A 17096-nucleotide genomic window follows, 5' to 3' on the forward strand; every position below is an offset into this window, starting at 1 on the left:
CCCAAGTCTGCAGGTGAATGAAGATAAGAAGACAGCGGGCGTGTGGTGGTGGAGGCGGCTAATAGATCATAATAGCAGGAGCAGAGCAGCATATGGGAACGGCTTGGGAGGTACACACTGTAACACCGGAAGTTGACCGGTGTCTGACTTCCGGTTACAGTGTGCACCTCCCAAGCCATTCCCTCTATGCCGCTCTGCTCCTGCTCAGCTCTCCTGCTATTATGATCTCCTGCCGCCACCACACGCCCGCTGTCTTCTTATCTTCATTCACCTGCAGACTTTGGACCTGTCCTGCTACCGCACACCCACCGCTGTCCATTTTCAACCATCTGCAGACGTGGGACCTCTCCTGTCGCCGCCACCCGCTTCGTCCTCCGCTGACATGGGACCTCTCCTGAAACATGCTAAGTGAAAAAGTAATTTTCCTTGATTGTAAGGGCCAAATCGATGGTGCGTCTTACAATCGAGGAAATACGGTAATAATATTCTGCAAATTCTACCACTCTGTCTCCACATTCATTCCTATTGCCGTAACCAAACTTACAAACTGATGCGTTGTCTTTCTGCAGTGCACCAATCTTTGCATTGAAATCTCCCACACAATCTTTAAGTGACAATTTCCTTTGTTGTTAAGTTGGTTGATTTCATGGTAGAAGTCTTCCACTTCATTGTCTGTGTGACTTGATGTTGGGGCATACACTTGGATTATTTGAAGTCTGTATCTCTTTGTCAACTGAATGACGATTCTGGCTGCTCTTTTCCAATGAATTCCACTATGTTATTTCCATCTCTTGTTAATGATAAAGCCTACTCCAATTATTCTTCTGTTTTCTGTTCCTCTGTAATAGAATAGGTGTCATCTATTGAGCTCAATGAGGCCTTCATCTTTTCTTCTTACTTCACTAAGACCAACAATATCCCATTTAATCTTTTCTAGTTTGTCGTCCAGTTCTTGCTTTGCTGATTCACTGGTGAGAGCCCGACAATTGTAGATAGCCAAATTTAGGTTTGAATTATAGCTTTTGTTTTGCCTTCAGGGATTCTAAGCACCCTCGGCCTACATGCTTTCTTCCTGAAGGCGGTCAAGCCCAGGAACAATCCAACCTCCAGAGAATGAGGGTCATTGCTTTTTGGTTCCATATTTGGGGGCTGAAACCTTACTTTCCATGCTAGTTTTCATTTGCATGTCGGCAAGTACCTTTCCCACTTTATCTGGGTAGATTGTTCAAGTTTTCATAGTATCATTACACCTACTGTATCAGCACAAGTGCCACTATACATCTTCCTGAATACCCTTTGCCACCTTCCCGTCGCTTTGAGGCAGTGAGACAAGAATTTTAGGGAAAGGTATATATATATACGGGTCAATACCCCCACCTTCTCCTGACCCGTGTGCTGCACCAGATTGCCCAAGATTTTCCTTTGTGACGTCGCTGATGCCCTAGCGTGGGACGCTGGTCTGTATTGCGGGACTTCCTCATTGCCCTGTTCACTACCTATCTGTAGTGCTCCCTGTCCCTGGGCTATTCTAGCAGAACCTGTGCTCATTACTTTTGAGCCTTTTACCTCTGGGGACTTGTGATGAGTGCTACCAGTGCACTATTTGGACTCCCTTCTCTTGCTGCTTATTCCATATGTGCAGCATAGCTTTAGCATCAGTTTTCCACAGTCCGTTTGCAGCACATTATAGGGTCTAATTTTTATTAATTTTCAGCTGTGTGTTATACCATCTCTCACCATCACTCAGAGGTTAATGTATAATTTTTTCTGTGTTCTGGTTTGATTTACCAATTACATTTATTATAATTTTTTTGCTTTAGATCGGCCGATCTAAGTTACACTACTGGGGGAATTTTCTTTCCCCTGGTTCTGTTATGGTATATTTGTATTTTTTTGTATTGGTTCCTACCAGACTTTATGTGCCTCTTTGGTGTTTAACTTTTCATCGTTGTATCACACAGCAATTTATTATATGATTTGTGTGGGTCTGTTTTGTGTTTTTTATACTCTTTGCTAATAAAGTCCATTTTTTCCATTTTTTCATTATATATTGTTTGAGTGCACCTTTTTGACCCTTCTTTTTCTTTTTCTTTGTGCAATACATTCCCCATGGGTCGGTAGCACCACCAGAGGGTCACTCCCTACCCTGACCTTTGGTTATCTTTGATTATTTAGTCATCCAGGGGTGATTTGATTGCGGCATCTATTTTGTGTTTAATATATATATATATATACTGAATTACGGTCCCTTGACCTCCATATGATTTTGTTGCTCATATTGGAGACCATTTTGTACCTACTGGCTATTGATAAACTACAGATATCTATGGAAGTAAAATGAGAATGGACTACTACTAAACATTACAAAATTAATATCCCTATTGTTTTGACCTTGACAATGCTTTTGCAACAGTTTTTAGCAATCTCACCCTTTTTGAATTCTGTCATTGCATTCTGCTGATACCAGCTGGAAATTTGCCTCTGAAGTGTGCTAATGTCAGTGGCATGTTTAAGGGGTCAGTCCCTCCCACCATCAAACTGTACTAATGACAGGGACATGTATTAGAGGACAAGTGGGTGAATGAAGCCTGTTAATAAAAGTTACACCTGTAAGTATTTGTAAGTCATTATTTAAAATGAGTTTTTTAACACGGAGAGCCGAGACCTGGGAGGTGTTTGATTTCCTCTGGCTGCTCCCTTTTGTCTTGTCACTATGTGCTCAGTAAGAGGTTGCACAGGCAAAGCCCCCTCTCTTCCCCATCCCTTATCTTTATCAGCTCTCCGATAAGGACAGGGTTGCGTGAGGGCAAGGAAAATACTTGATTGATAAACACACCCCCCATTCAGAGGCCCCTAAAAAATGCATTTGTAATTAATTTCCAGAAAAGCAAAATAAGCCAAATGTTTGCTTTAAGTATGGTTAAATTAGTCGAATTAAGCCATTTTGATTGTAAAATTGTTTATGAATAGTTATTTTTTTTTAGCTTACTACGGGGCTAAGTGACAATTGCCCAGATTTAACTCCTTAAACATGACACTGCCATTGGTCCACTTTGGTACTAAGAAGGAGGTCCATCTGCTGTGACACCCCTAGTAAATGAATTGCTACATACTGTAGCCTTTAAAATCTCTTCTTATAATAAGAACTTTGGTTCTCTTTAATGACAGGAAGATGAATGAGTTACGATGCAAGAGTAGTGTGATGCTTAGGACACTGGCTCAGATTCCCAGCAAAAGCTGTCATAAAATCTTTGTTTCTATCTGTATATGATAAATAGTGTTCCTCTAAAAGCCCTATTATGATGAATAGCTCTTGTCTCCAGAAGGTCATCTGTTATGGTGTCACGGATGATGCTTTGGACAGGTGCTGCGTACATATGATTTGCTCTTCCTCATTATCTTTCACCCCTTCTTATTCCTCATCTATTTATTTTTCAAGAGCCGCCATCTGCTCCAGATAATCCAATTTCCACTGTCAACGAGACATCCGTCATCATGGAGTGGAGCCCTCCGGAGGACACTGGTGGCAGATTCGACATCACGTACAACATACACTGCCGAAGGTGCCAAGTGGAAGGACACAAATGCAGCCCGTGTGGGAGTGGTATTCATTATATTCCTCGCCAGTTTGGTCTGGTCCATTCTAGAGTACTCATCACAGACCTGCTTCCTTATACCAACTACACGTTTGACATTGAGGCTTTGAATGGTGTGTCCGAGCTGAGCTCCGGTCCTAAGCAATTCATTTCCGTCAATATTACTACAAGTCAAGCAGGTGAGACCTATTTCATTGAATTATTCCATTGCCCTAACACAATCTTAGACATACCTGTCCACGTGTGATGGAGGTCAAAGCCAGTTGTTCCAGTGATCCTACTCTGTTATACCAAAGTTTACAAGAGGATTGCAAATGGGGATCTAAAACCAGAACCGGGTCATTATCATGCAGTTGACTTTGAGTTAGTTGGCAAGTTTGGATTTATTGCAGTGATTAAATACTTTATTGTCTATGATTCAAAGCAACATTTGAGCTAAATTGACGCAAAAGTCCCTATTCAATGTACTGTACTGTGAAAAGGCCTTACCAACATTTAGGAAGATTTAGAGGCATATTTGCTAAGCAGTCTTCTACCATAAGACATCTTCAGGCACTTATAGCCATCTTACAGCCACTTATAGTCATCTTACAGCCATTCAAGGCAATGTGATTGAAGGTGTCTCTCAGCACCAGAAGAAGTTTTAAGGCAGAAGACTGAGTAAATATAAAACTTATTCTCCATGACTTATAGTCTATGAACCTTTACTAAATTATGGCATTCAATTATATTAAAATTATTACAGTTTACATGCCAATATTGGTTTTCTATGAAGGATCTACCCTAACTTTGCATATTCACTTTTTGTCTGTCAAAAACCACACCAGGTCTATGCTGCCCTAAACCTCAGTGCCTTAATTGGTGTCAAATGTAAGAAACCTGATAAATACATTTCTGGCACTGATATAACCCTCAGTGGAAAAATGGACAGTTCATCAAAGCAAACATTTCTTTACTTTGAAACACAGACGTCTTTGGTTTGTGATATTGGGGTGCATAATCTGAGTCTTACTTTCTTATCTGATTGTTTCTCTTTCTTCCAATTCTTCTAACCAGTAAATGTTATCCTAAAGGAACGGAAGAGTAAAGACAGCGTCACTCTGGCTTTTCAAGGACCAGAGAAGTCCAATGATGCAGTGGTGGAGTATGAAGTTATTTATTATGAAAAGGTCAGTAATAGTACGTTAACTTAAAATACAAACACAGGCCTTTTCATAACTCAACATATCTTAATACAACTCTGAATATGGGATTCTGCACAGAGTTCAATAGTCATTTTTGAAGAAAAGAGGATGTCCACAGTTCTTGAGTGTCATGGACATCCTCTTTTCTACATGTGCTACTGGAGGTCTTGGCATTGGTTTTTAGCTCGATGTGCACCAATAGCTCCTGTCACTCTGATTACTACAACATCCCTTCTAAAGGTGCTATTCAATATTTGGGACTGTATTGCATAGTATAGTTGGCATATCGTGATATATGGTATTTATTAAGATATGTAAACAAAATGTCCATTTACAGTAAGTGGGAGTATCATTATGTTGTATATTTTTATATCTACAATTGAACAAGATTTGGGTGAACAATAAATGATACATACTGTCTGACCATTTCCAGAGATTTCAAGCAAAATTAGGGTTAGTCTTAGATCAGGGTGAGTTATTTTTATTAATGTTGACAGAGTTTGGGATTGATCAGAGAATTTGCCTGATCTATATTTGCTTGTGATCTGCACACTTCATGGACTAATCCCACTTCAACGAGAGGCGATGGCTGCTGCATAGTTTGTAAATAAACAAAATCTTCATTCTGTGGTCAAAATTAATTCACGTCATCATAAAGAACCGTGGAGAACTTCAGTTAGTGGGCTATTTAGTAGAGCGTTTTGTTAGCTGATGTAATAATGTAGTGACCGTTCACATTGGCTATGTTATGTTGTAATAATTGAATAATATACATTTAAAGCAGCAAAACATGTGAAATCTTATATATTTTAAAATAAATAATAGTTACTGCATTGTTTTTATGTATTAATCTCTTAATGCAATTTTTAATGAGTTTTAAAGCATCCTTTGATTTCTATAGCAAGGTTTAGCCCTCCTCCCGAGCAGTGCAAGATCTTTGAAACACTTTCCTTTTTGGGATAATTTGTTGCTAAACCGCCCAGCAGTTTGAGCAGTAACACTAGCTGTACCATAGTAATATAAGGATACATTGTGTCTGCTCAGTTACACTGACTGAAGGATTGATTGAAACTTAAAGGCAGCCATTTAGTTAGGCACACAATCAGGATCTTGACAGGTATGTAACAGGAGCACCAAACGTTTGCCAGTTTAGGTAGAATTATACATAGTCACAGGCTTTACATATACAATTAGGAAAAAAGAAAAGAAAAAAAAAGGGGGGGGTGTAGTATTGCTTCTTCAAACTTGAGCCTAAAAAAATTAATAATTAGTTATGATGCTTCATTTATGTATGTCTCCTCCCTGGAATGCAGCAAATCTGTCCCATAGCTGAAGAAGCAATTTCTTGCCCCCATCCCTAATTTTTTTCAAACATGAACAGTGAGGTCATGTTTGAAGATCAAAATGATTACTAGGTCAGCCTCCCTCCACTGTGCCAATAGGAAGCTGCAATGTCATTGGGGAAGGACATTTGCAGCGTTCTGTCGGATGACCCTGGACAACAGCCCTCCTGACGTTCATGGAATGTCATAAGGGCAGCCCAAGGTTTTAAGAGTTTCCCCAAATGTTTTTTTTCCTGTTCTTCTTAACAGAATCAAAAGGACCAAAATTACACAGTTTTGAAAACCCGATCTACTTTCATGACTGTGGACGGCCTGAAACCTGGAACCATTTACATCTTCAGAGTCAGAGCTCATACAGTTGGAGGTCACGGAATTTATGGAGGGGAAATAGAATTGGAAACCAGCACGGAAGGTAATTTCTTGATAGGAGGTGGAAGAAGTAGCTTAGTGGTAAAAATGCTGGAATCGCCATGGACGTTGGACAGGGGTTTTCAGGAAGATGAGATCTAACTCACTCAAATCAAATTTATGGAAGTCAAAGTGTTATTTTCTTTTAAATTACACAAAATGTGGTTTTGACTCCAGTAATTATGATTTGAGCATGCAGAGCTTATCTTCCTTAGAATCTCCTAAGTAGCTGATAGGATGCCTGCTGTCTCTGGCCCGGAACCATCTTGAAACGATTTACTTAACTGGAGTGAGTCCCTCACTCATACTGTACTAAAGACTTTGTACAGTGAGTGACTGTCTGTGGACATTGGACAGGGAGAGAATGCCCAAGGAGATTGAACAGTGAAGGTCTACATGTGGACATTGGACAGTGATTGAATGCCTGTGGACATTGGACAGTGATGGAATGCCTGTGGACATTGGACAGTGAGTGATTAACTGTGAACATTGGACAGTGAGGGAATGCCCATGGACAACTTGACAGTGAAGGAATCCCCAAGGACTTTATACAGTGAAGGATTGCCCATGGTCAATGGACAGTGAGGTATTAAAGGCCTATGGAAATTAGACAGTCAAGGAATGCCTGTGGACAGTGGACAGTGAGGGTTTGCTAGTGAATATTGGACAGTAAGTAAATGTGGGTGGACATTGGAAAGTGATTAAATGCTTGTGGACATTGGAAAGGAAGAGAATGCATATGGATATTGGACAGTAACTGAATGCCTGTGGACATCAGACAGTAAGTGAATGCCACTGGACATTGGACAATGAGGGACTGCCTGCGGACATTCTGGCACAGAAAGGATTAACAATGTGCCTGAATAAGACTGTGTTTATAGCTTGCTTTGTTTTTGAAACAATAGCTGTAAAAATTCTGGGTAGGATCATCTACCAAGATTACTCCATAAACATGTCACTGGTTCACTAGAAGGTCCCATACTTTAAAGTGAGAAGCATCAGAGCATATACTGAGCATTTTATGTCAGCAGACGGCTATTAACTGTATGTCAGTGAAGTACTAACCACCAGCGCCTGGCAGGAGAATTAAATTGAACTGCCAGGTGTCAAACTCTTTATCAAGGACAAGCCGAGTATAATAACCAGTTTTCTTGTAGCTACTCACACCTTGTTCTACCTGTCATTTAAACCAACTTCAAAAGCCCCCTCTTGATTGAGACTTTCTAGTGCCTCCACAAAGAACTCCGTTTTTAGCAAATAAGTGAAATATATTGTATTTATATAGCGCCACCAATATATGCGGCTCTTCAATACACATTACGGAGAGATGTTACCATCGAAATGCAGTGCATTGCAATCTATTGAAATGCTTCATTTAAACCAGGAGTGGCCATCTCCAGTCCTCAAGGGCCACCAACAGGTCAGGTTTTAAGGACGTCCCTGCTTTAGCACAGGTGGCTTAATCAGTGGCTCAGTCAATGACTAAGCCACTGATTGAACTACCTGTGCTGAAGCAAGGATATTCTTGAAACCTGACCCGTTAGTGGCCCTTGAGGACTGGAGATGGCCACTCCTGATTTAAGCCGTGTGCCTTTAAATTTGATTTGAAGGTGGGGAGCGAAGGAGATTGGTGTATACAGAGTGTAAAACATATCTAACTATACGTCTACAGATGTAGCCAGACTCACCTTCCCCAGAGCAGGGTGCAGGGAAGGAGAGAGCCGCAGGCAGCCACGCGAGGTCCATGCTTTCTTATGAGCTGCTTCGTGATCTCTCCCGGCTCCCAGGGGAATGCCGCAGGTACTTGACCAAATCATTCATCATTGGCGTTCTCAATGATGATTTAAAGGGTCAGTCTCTTCCTAAATGTGGCTGCTTTTGTTTCTTTGGTAATTAAGCACGCATTATTTTTCCTTGGGGCTTCTGAATTGAGGAGTATTTTATAATCAATATTTGCTTTACACTTATTCTATCATATAATATATATAAAATATTTAGGTATAAATACGGTATATACGTGTAAATACACACACATATATATATATATATATATATATATATATATATATATATATATATATACATATACATATACATATACATATACATATACATATATATATATATATATATATCTAAACATGATAATACATATTTCATGTACGTTAGCATCATGTAAATGGATGGCGCTATATACTGTAGATAAAGTTATATATACATATATACTTCAACATTACATATATAACATTTCATATACTGTATGATTACCGCACTGCAAAGCACCTGTGGCAATGAAGTGGTTGAATTTCACTGTTATTCGCTGAATTTGGCCTTCCTACACGTAGAAAATACAGTGGAAGCAGACAGTACTCCGATGCCGCACTTAAGTAAACGAAATAATACAAGTGCAAAGGGATTAGCGATGGTCCCTATTGGCAATGAATGAAACCCCATGCAGGTCACTATGGATACAATGAAAGCATATTGCGTTTAGGATTAGGTACAGGATGTCGCTGGATTACAGTGGGATCCGTTGGGAAGAGTAAAACCTTAGAGGCGCAGCCTCATTAGAGAGGATGAATCATGCCAGGGATAAGGTTTTATCCGATTGCTCTCAACCTAGTTATTAACCTTTATTAACCCCCAAGTAGGTAAATGGTCGTTCTGGCAGCGAAGGGGATCAAATCTTCCAGCAATTCGCACCAGAGAGAGTTAGGAGCAAAAATGACAACGTAGAATAATATTTATGTCATGCTGGTCTCAGGGTATAAAGCATGAAAAATGCAGAGTTTCTGGACCTTGCCTTTGATCCTGAATGTATGGACTTGCATGGAGAAGAAAGGGTGTGTGAGAAAAGCCAGCCTGACAATAACCATGTGTTAACTATTTATTAGCAGTTGCATATAATGGTGCTCAGAGAAGCTAACTGTCTCATGTTGTCTACAGACATATTTACTAAGTGATGCTATACCAGAAAACACATTACAGCACCTATTCAAGTGAACAGCCCAGAAGTTGTCTACCGGCCCCAGGTGTCTTATGGCATAGCACCGCTTAGTAAACATGGCACTCTTTCATCTTTATATTGTCCTGGAGATATCTGCTGGAATTAATGTTTTTTTTGTGGGAGAGGGTAAAAATGGGCGTCTTCTGAATGAGGGATTTTGCGATCTCTTGCTTACTGTACATATGTCTATTAAATTATTTATTTGGGGATTTAATATATATTTTTTATCAAGTTTTAATTCAATACTTCTCTTTTATAGCGCTGTACATAGAAACCTGTAGGAAAACTAGGTTCCTGTTCCAATGGCATGCAGGCAAAATGTTCCCTTTTTGAGACACGGAAAATTCTGTGGCTGAGTCAGAGTTCGCAAGCGACTCAAGTCAACAGGGATCCCAATTTTGTTGAATATCCTAATTTGCAAAATTCTCCAAAATCACTAGATTTCTGTAAAGCTGAGACTATACATAAGGCCCACCGTACAGCGAAAATAAGCCCCTCGCTCAACCTTCTACAGTATATCCATCTACAAGTAGGTGCACCTAAGGCAATAAGTGAGCAAAGCACAAAGGACCCCCAGAAGGGTCAAGAACAGCCCCCTACAGTAATTCACTGACTACTATTGTAATAAAGTATCAATAAATCTATACAGTTGCAAAATATGACACATTCTACGTTAGAGTGGCAAGAAAAACATGGAGTTAAAGTGCGTGAGACACTATTGCACACTTACTTGGTGTAAACGGTAATAAAAATGAACTTTTAATACAGCCAAAAACTTTAAAATAGTAATCATACAAAACAAAAATACAATATATCCAAATATTAAAATATATACATATACAGTATTGGTAAAGAGGAGAGGCAATGGTGTCCCGCACACCGTGGGGTTGCAAATATCATGTTCTGAAAATACTCGATGTAAAGGAAAAGCAGGAACGATTCAGGGGAAAGCACGAAGCAACCCTTTGGGTCCCCAGTACGTAGTCACTTTGTCATGGGGACTGACACTCCGGGGTTGCCATGATGTAGTGACTGCGCAGGTCGTGTCTTGCATTCCCATGGAGTGCAGGACATGATCTGCCCAGTAGTGAAACGGAGGATGGTGGACCCCTCCTCTTCCGGTTCCTGGACAATGGCCATCGTGGTCATGTGACCGCGCTGTGCTGGAGGGCCCAGGGTACCCAAGTACCCCAACTCCTCCAGCACTCCATCTGTAAAAAATCTGATTACGTTGATAAGCAGAGATGTGCAAAACATTTACTCAAGGTCGCTAAATAATTCAATGACCGGGAGTCCATCGACTTGAATGGCAGGTATCGCTGATTCGGGCATGGTAGCGTGGATTACGCTTTGATGACTCAGAGCCAATGTGCATTGCAATTTCATTTCATCTGACAATAGAATTCAAACTTAGGTCATGGACTTCCGAGATACAATTCTGATGACTTCAGCTAGTTCTTTAACCCTAGAAATATTTCCGAACTATTGCTTTGTAGTTTTAGTTGAGACATCTGATGTTATTGTTAACCACAGAACTTCTTTATTTTATTTTTTAGACATGATTGCAATTGCCGACCCAAATCAAATAACCATTCTGGCCATCTCCATCGCCGGAGGAATCATTCTGCTTATATTCCTGGTGACCTGTTTTTTTGTCAGTGGAAGGTACTGTAATCTCAGAGTTCTGCTATTTTCTGCAAAGTATATTCTTGACAATGTACTCTCATTTGTAATGATATGAATTCCTATTCTTCTCCCATACTTTGTTCAGTACAATTCAACCTTTTTGTCTTTTTTGCCCATGTGCTATAATGTCATATTTTTTTTGTGCCTCAAAAAAAGTAGCACAAACATTCAACAAATGTACGTTCTATGTAAAGATGGGTGACATTTTCACCAACATTCCAATTTGCAGCGAATATTCGGGGATTAATAAAATAATAACTTTGATTCGCCTAAAAAAAAGCCATTAGAAATCTATGCGTATGTATGCTCACCACCAGTGGCCACTATTTGCAAATTCATCGTAAACGTTACATTTTCCCTGACCCTGAAATATGGGGTCGAAAGGGAAGCGGGAGAGATATATATTTTATTCGGGTCTCAATTGCTACATACAGTATATCCCTTTACCCACCTTTTGTCATGGAAGACCCCTGCTCGCAAATAATTGTCACCTCTGAGATACCTGGGAAATATGCTAATAGGAGACATTTGCATATAAAATAGGTCTCTCTCTCTCTCCGACAAAACTTTACAGGGAAATATTTAAATCCATACGGCCATCGTTTGTCCTATGTGTGTTTGGTTCACAGAAATATTATTTAATACATACCGGCAAAGCAAATGTAAAAAATAATTTGACGCAGCTGGCGTAGATGGAGTACATTTGAGTTTAGAATATAGGCACGCACAAAATCAATTGATATTGAGTTTGACATGCTACAAAAAAAGCCATTTGCCACAGTTCGTACTGTACATAATTCTCATTGTTTGTGAGTCTAATATCAAAGTCGCCGCTGCAAGAAACTGTTCCCGTTTTTATCACAGTTAAGGAAAGGCTATTGGAATGATTCCATTGTTTAATCGTAGGTAGCATGGAGACTTTGATACACAGACCACTATTAAAGTGATATATCAGAGCAAAAGAAAGGTTGTGTTGGTGAATAACATCATTTTCAGCTGTTGGTTGCATCAAATGTGCCCTAGCATGTAATTACCCAGAATCCTTGTCTGCCAATTGACCACTGTATGACACGTGGCAATGTGTTGAATGAAGCAGGTTTAGGCACCCATGTATACACTCATGGATATCCTAGTTTTGCCATAAAATGGAAGAGATTATTTCTTGCAATTGTTCGTGATTGTTTATCGGTGATGTTTACACAAACACCAACTTTTTGATGCTTGTAAAAGTTAAAACATTGATGCCCAGAGATGCAGAACCTTCTTATTATCTGAGCATCTTGTAACTCCTTCCTCACTCCTCTCATTGATAATTGCCAAATCCCCAGTTGAAACACACAGGGCAAAATCTGAGCAAAGCTCTTGATATATTGATGACTCACAGGATGGAAATTACAGTATTTGCACCAATTATGCCCCAAGATGATATATATGCTCCCATGCCTTTTTTAGTCACTGGTGTGCAGTCTTTGAGGATTTCGAGAGATGCATTATAACACTAGGGGCCATTTTCATGTACCAAGCTCTATTTTATTGTGTGTACGGGAAAAACAAGAAACTTATTTATCTGGATGTGGATAGGAGAAAAGAACACAGAGCGCACCAGGGGTAAATAAAATGTATATTGAGCAAAGAGAATAAGTAAGTAGAAACTTACAATAGGGTAAAGTGAAGTAAGTAGATTGCAGTTCACTGAGCCTTCAGCAGATTGAGGCACTGTTTAACGTAAAAAATATATACAGTACACACGAGCCAACAAGTATTCTAAAACTTGCCTTAGACTAGCCAGGTACATGCTGTGTACATGCTGGATACATTTCAGTGACATTTCTGCAGAGACTAATGGCCCATCGGATTAACACAGCAGGGGTTCCTGGCAGTCCCATTCAGTTTGAATGAGACTGCCAGGGACCCCCGCTGTTAATCTGATGGGCCATTAGTCTGTCTGCAGAAATGTGTGAAATGTTGCAGCATGTACCCAGCATGTACCTGGGTCTTTTTGGAGATTGCCCCAGGTTTGTTTTAGAATAATCATCGGCACTACAGTATATAAGAAAGGAGAGGGAAATAACGCTGGAAATAACATTATGTTAGTTAGGTTATAATTCAACTGCGGTGTTACACCAATGCAGCCCCTGCAAAAGCCCTATTTCAGTGTATGGATGTAAGTAACACCAAGTTTAGGTACGACCATTGTAAGAGATGCGTGCAGAGGTTTTAATGCAGGAGACGGTTTTTAGGGGACAATCACGTGGGCTTTTATTGGCCGCAACTTTGACACAAACAGTGAATACTGCTTGGGTTTAACAAATAAGGTTAACAATAAACAGGCCTGCTCCTCTTGGAGAGCTGATTGCAACAGTGTTTAGTCTACCTAGGTTGGGGGTCTAAGCCCCTTTCCAATGTTAACACATAAATTAGTCATATGCCAGATTACCTTCGGCCTCACGGCCTCCTCCTGGTTGGGATGAGTTCAAAAAGAGTGGTCTCCCTTGCGTGGTCCAGGTGCAGTGACTTCATGGATCAGAGAGTCCCTTGGATTTTTATAGGACTAATGAGCCATCTGAGGAGGTTAATTACGCCAGCCTGCTTTGGAATTAACCTCCTCAGTGCTGTCCCCGGGTCTGTAAACAAGTATTAAAACATGCATTATTATCTGACAGGGGATCCACCCTGTTACAACCTTACTAACATAACATCCCATAATGCACCGTTATGGATATGCGCTGTTACTGTAAGCCCTCATTTGCATAGGATTATTACTGTAGTAGTAGTAATATTCCTAGATTTTGCAAAGGCTTTTGATACTGTTGATAATGTTATCTGGCTTAACAAACTCCAGTGCTCTGGAATAGGGAAACATGCTTTAAACTGGTTTCATTCCTACCTATCAGGAAGATCCCAACATGTGTCCATCTCAGGCTCTAACTCCAACCACTTGGATATCACCTGTGGTGTTCCGCAATGCTCTGTTCTGGGGCCCCTACTCTTCTCAGGGTTCATCAATGATCTTCCTACGGCTTGTAAGCAGGGCCGCCAACAGGGTTGGTCTGCCGGGGTTGGCTTCCCGGGCCTGGTGAGTCAGGGGTGGGGGGGGGGGGGGGGCGGCAGGCACTGCAAGTTGGGCCTGACCTCTAGCCAGGCCTGTCTGCCGGTCCTCTCACGGCCGGGCCCCGGCTCTCCCTTAGCAGCAACCTGCATGACTCTATCCCTCTGTCCCACGCTGACGGGCCTCTCTGACATCAGCGCTTTCTGCTTTTATATGTATTGGGGGTCTTTATATGTATTGGGGGTGGGAGTCTTTTATATGTATTTCATCTTTTATATTTTATATGTATTATGTCTTTTATATGTATGGGGGTGGATTTTTTTATATATGTATTGGAGAGGTGGGGGTCTTTTTAATATGTATTGGAGAGGTGTGGGTCTTTTTAATATGTATTGGGGGAGTGGGGGTCTTTTTAATATGTATTGGGGGAGTGAGGGTCTTATTAATATGTATTGGGGGGGTGGAGGTCTTTAATATGCATTGTGGGTGGGAGTGTATTTTTAAATATGGGGTAGGGGTGTATTTTTAATATGGGATGGGGGGTGTATTTTTAATATGGGGTGGGGTGTATTTTTTAATATTCATTGGGGGGTAGGGGTGTATTTTTTTTTATAATGCATTGGTGGGTGGGGAGTATATTTTTATTATGGATTTAGGTGAGTGGGGTTTTTTGGTATGTATTTTGTGGGAGGGATTGAGTGAGAGTGGGGTAATTGACAGAAGGTGGGGCGAGTGAGAGGAGAGAGAGGGGGGAGGGAGTGAGTGAGGAAAAGAGGGAGTAAAGTGAGATGGAGGGGAGATAAATACATGGGAAGAGGGTGGGAAATATAGGGGCTCGTGAGGTGTGAAATGGGGGAGGGAGTAATACCGCCGGGGGTGGGGGGGGGGGGTGTCCGGACGTAACCGTAGTCCTGGGCCCCGGAAAATCTGTTGGTGGCCCTGCTTGTAAGGGAGCTTCAATACTCATGTATGCAGATGCCTCAGTCTTATAATATATGCACACAGCCCTAGCCTCTCCAACCTTGAACACATACTTTAATCTGACTTTTTGAGAATTAAAAATTGGATCTCCCAAAATAAATTGTTTTTAAACACTGACAAGACTGTAACAATGGTATTTAGGACCAAGGCTACAATTTTAAAGCTTCCAATGACTGAGCTCCAGAGCAGAACCAACGTTAACACCACCCTAACTCCTGTTACTAGTTTTAAATACTTGGGCATATGGTTTGACTCCCACTTAACATTCGGAATGCAAAATGATGCCCTGACATCCAAAACCTATGCCAAACTAGGGGTACTTTACAGGAACAAATCCTCCCTAAGGTCTCGTCCAGGGTTCCGGCGGGCGTGCTGAGGCGCGCTGAGGCTCAGGGAAAGCAGGTGCTTTTCCTGGCCTTAGACAGCGCGCCATCAGGGGGCGTGTCTCGGGCGGGCCAGTGACGTCACAGAGCTGGTTCGCCCTCATTGGGCGAACCGCGCACGTGACCGGCCCTGCGCTCCGGCAAACGCGTGATTTTAAAAATTACCTAAGACCTACGCTTCCGCAAGGTGAGCCCCTACTAAAGCCGCTCTCATTGCGGCTGTAGGGGCTCACAGGTAAGTGCAAGCGCGCCTCAGCACGGCTCAGCGCATAAGCGCTGACCATGGCCGAGGTCTAAGTCTGCTGGTCAGAAAGTGTATCGCACAGCAGATGCTAATGTCAATTATCGACTATGGGGCAATAGCATATGGCTCGGCACCCCAAAGCCACCTTAGCAAACTTGATACCCTCTACAATTCAATATGCCGTTTTGTTCTCCAATGCAACTACAACACACATCACTGCGAAATGCATTATTTGTCATCATAACTCTATGCCCAGGTCATACTTGAAAACGAGAGGTAACTTTCAATGTATTACTTCCTGGTAAAACATTTTATAAATAAAAACAAAAATAGTGCAATATTGTAAGAACAACTTTTATTTTAATCCATTAAATGTTCTCAAAACGTACAATTACAAGAAAATTCGGACCGTCATATGTCCTATTGGAACTCAGTTCTACTATTTAAAAGACAGCACCTTTTAAAAAGAAGCAAAAGTGTAGGAGTGTAAATAATAGAGTAAGAATCATGCCCACATCTTGATCCCTGCTTACATTACATCGTCTGTTCTGGCTTTGTTGACTTTTCTTCTGTTTTATTTACTGCGGTTACAATCAACTCAGCTCCAGCCTTCTGCCTCCCACAGCGTTTGAGTCAAGGTGACCTTGCAGGGTTTATTTATTTCTGCTGATTACATTATTGATTGGCGTATACAGTCTAATGATTGCTGTTTCTTGCTCAGGAAGGTCTCTACCTTATATTTCCTTCCTAGATTTTATTGCTGGTTCAGTCCTTTAAGCCATCAGTGATCTGGATTGTCTTGTTGCAAGGCTATATCTCATTCCATTTCTAGCATCGTATATATGAAGGCTTCATACCAGGGGAGCAACCATTTTTGGGGGAGGGGGGGTGTGTGCAAGGTTTTTACCTGCTGTCCAATGACGTCGTGGCGTTATGACATCAATGTAGGAAGTGACGGCGTGTTGTCATGGCAATGTGTCACCAAAACGATGCAGAATCACAATACGACGCAACGTCGATGCAGGAAGGCTGCTCTCTTACAGAGGCCCTTCTCTCTCCCCCGCCAATCAGTTTAATTGCTGGGGGGTAGGGCGCAGGGTCTCTGTAACCGCGGGTAAATATGTGGAAATCTTGGAGTTGCAAATATACCCTTGTGCCCCCCTCCCCCCTCCCTGGTTGCGCTACTGCTTCATATGGTGCATAGTTTGTTGTTTG

General features: G+C 41.3%; 1 protein-coding gene across 5 annotated transcripts in view; it reads left to right on the forward strand.

The window, feature by feature from the left end:
• The window catches only part of LOC142465905 (ephrin type-A receptor 3-like), a 183031-nt gene that overhangs the window by 64219 nt on the left and 101716 nt on the right, over positions 1 to 17096 (forward strand). For all 5 annotated transcript variants that reach the window (XM_075570339.1, XM_075570340.1, XM_075570338.1 and 2 more), the window contains 4 exons: positions 3440 to 3775; positions 4653 to 4765; positions 6373 to 6535; positions 11095 to 11203. In XM_075570339.1, the coding sequence (XP_075426454.1) occupies positions 3440 to 3775; positions 4653 to 4765; positions 6373 to 6535; positions 11095 to 11203 (721 nt within the window). The remainder of the gene's footprint in view (positions 1 to 3439; positions 3776 to 4652; positions 4766 to 6372; positions 6536 to 11094; positions 11204 to 17096) is intronic.

Source organism: Ascaphus truei, chromosome 14 (assembly GCF_040206685.1).
Source record: "Ascaphus truei isolate aAscTru1 chromosome 14, aAscTru1.hap1, whole genome shotgun sequence".
NCBI lineage: Eukaryota > Metazoa > Chordata > Amphibia > Anura > Ascaphidae > Ascaphus > Ascaphus truei.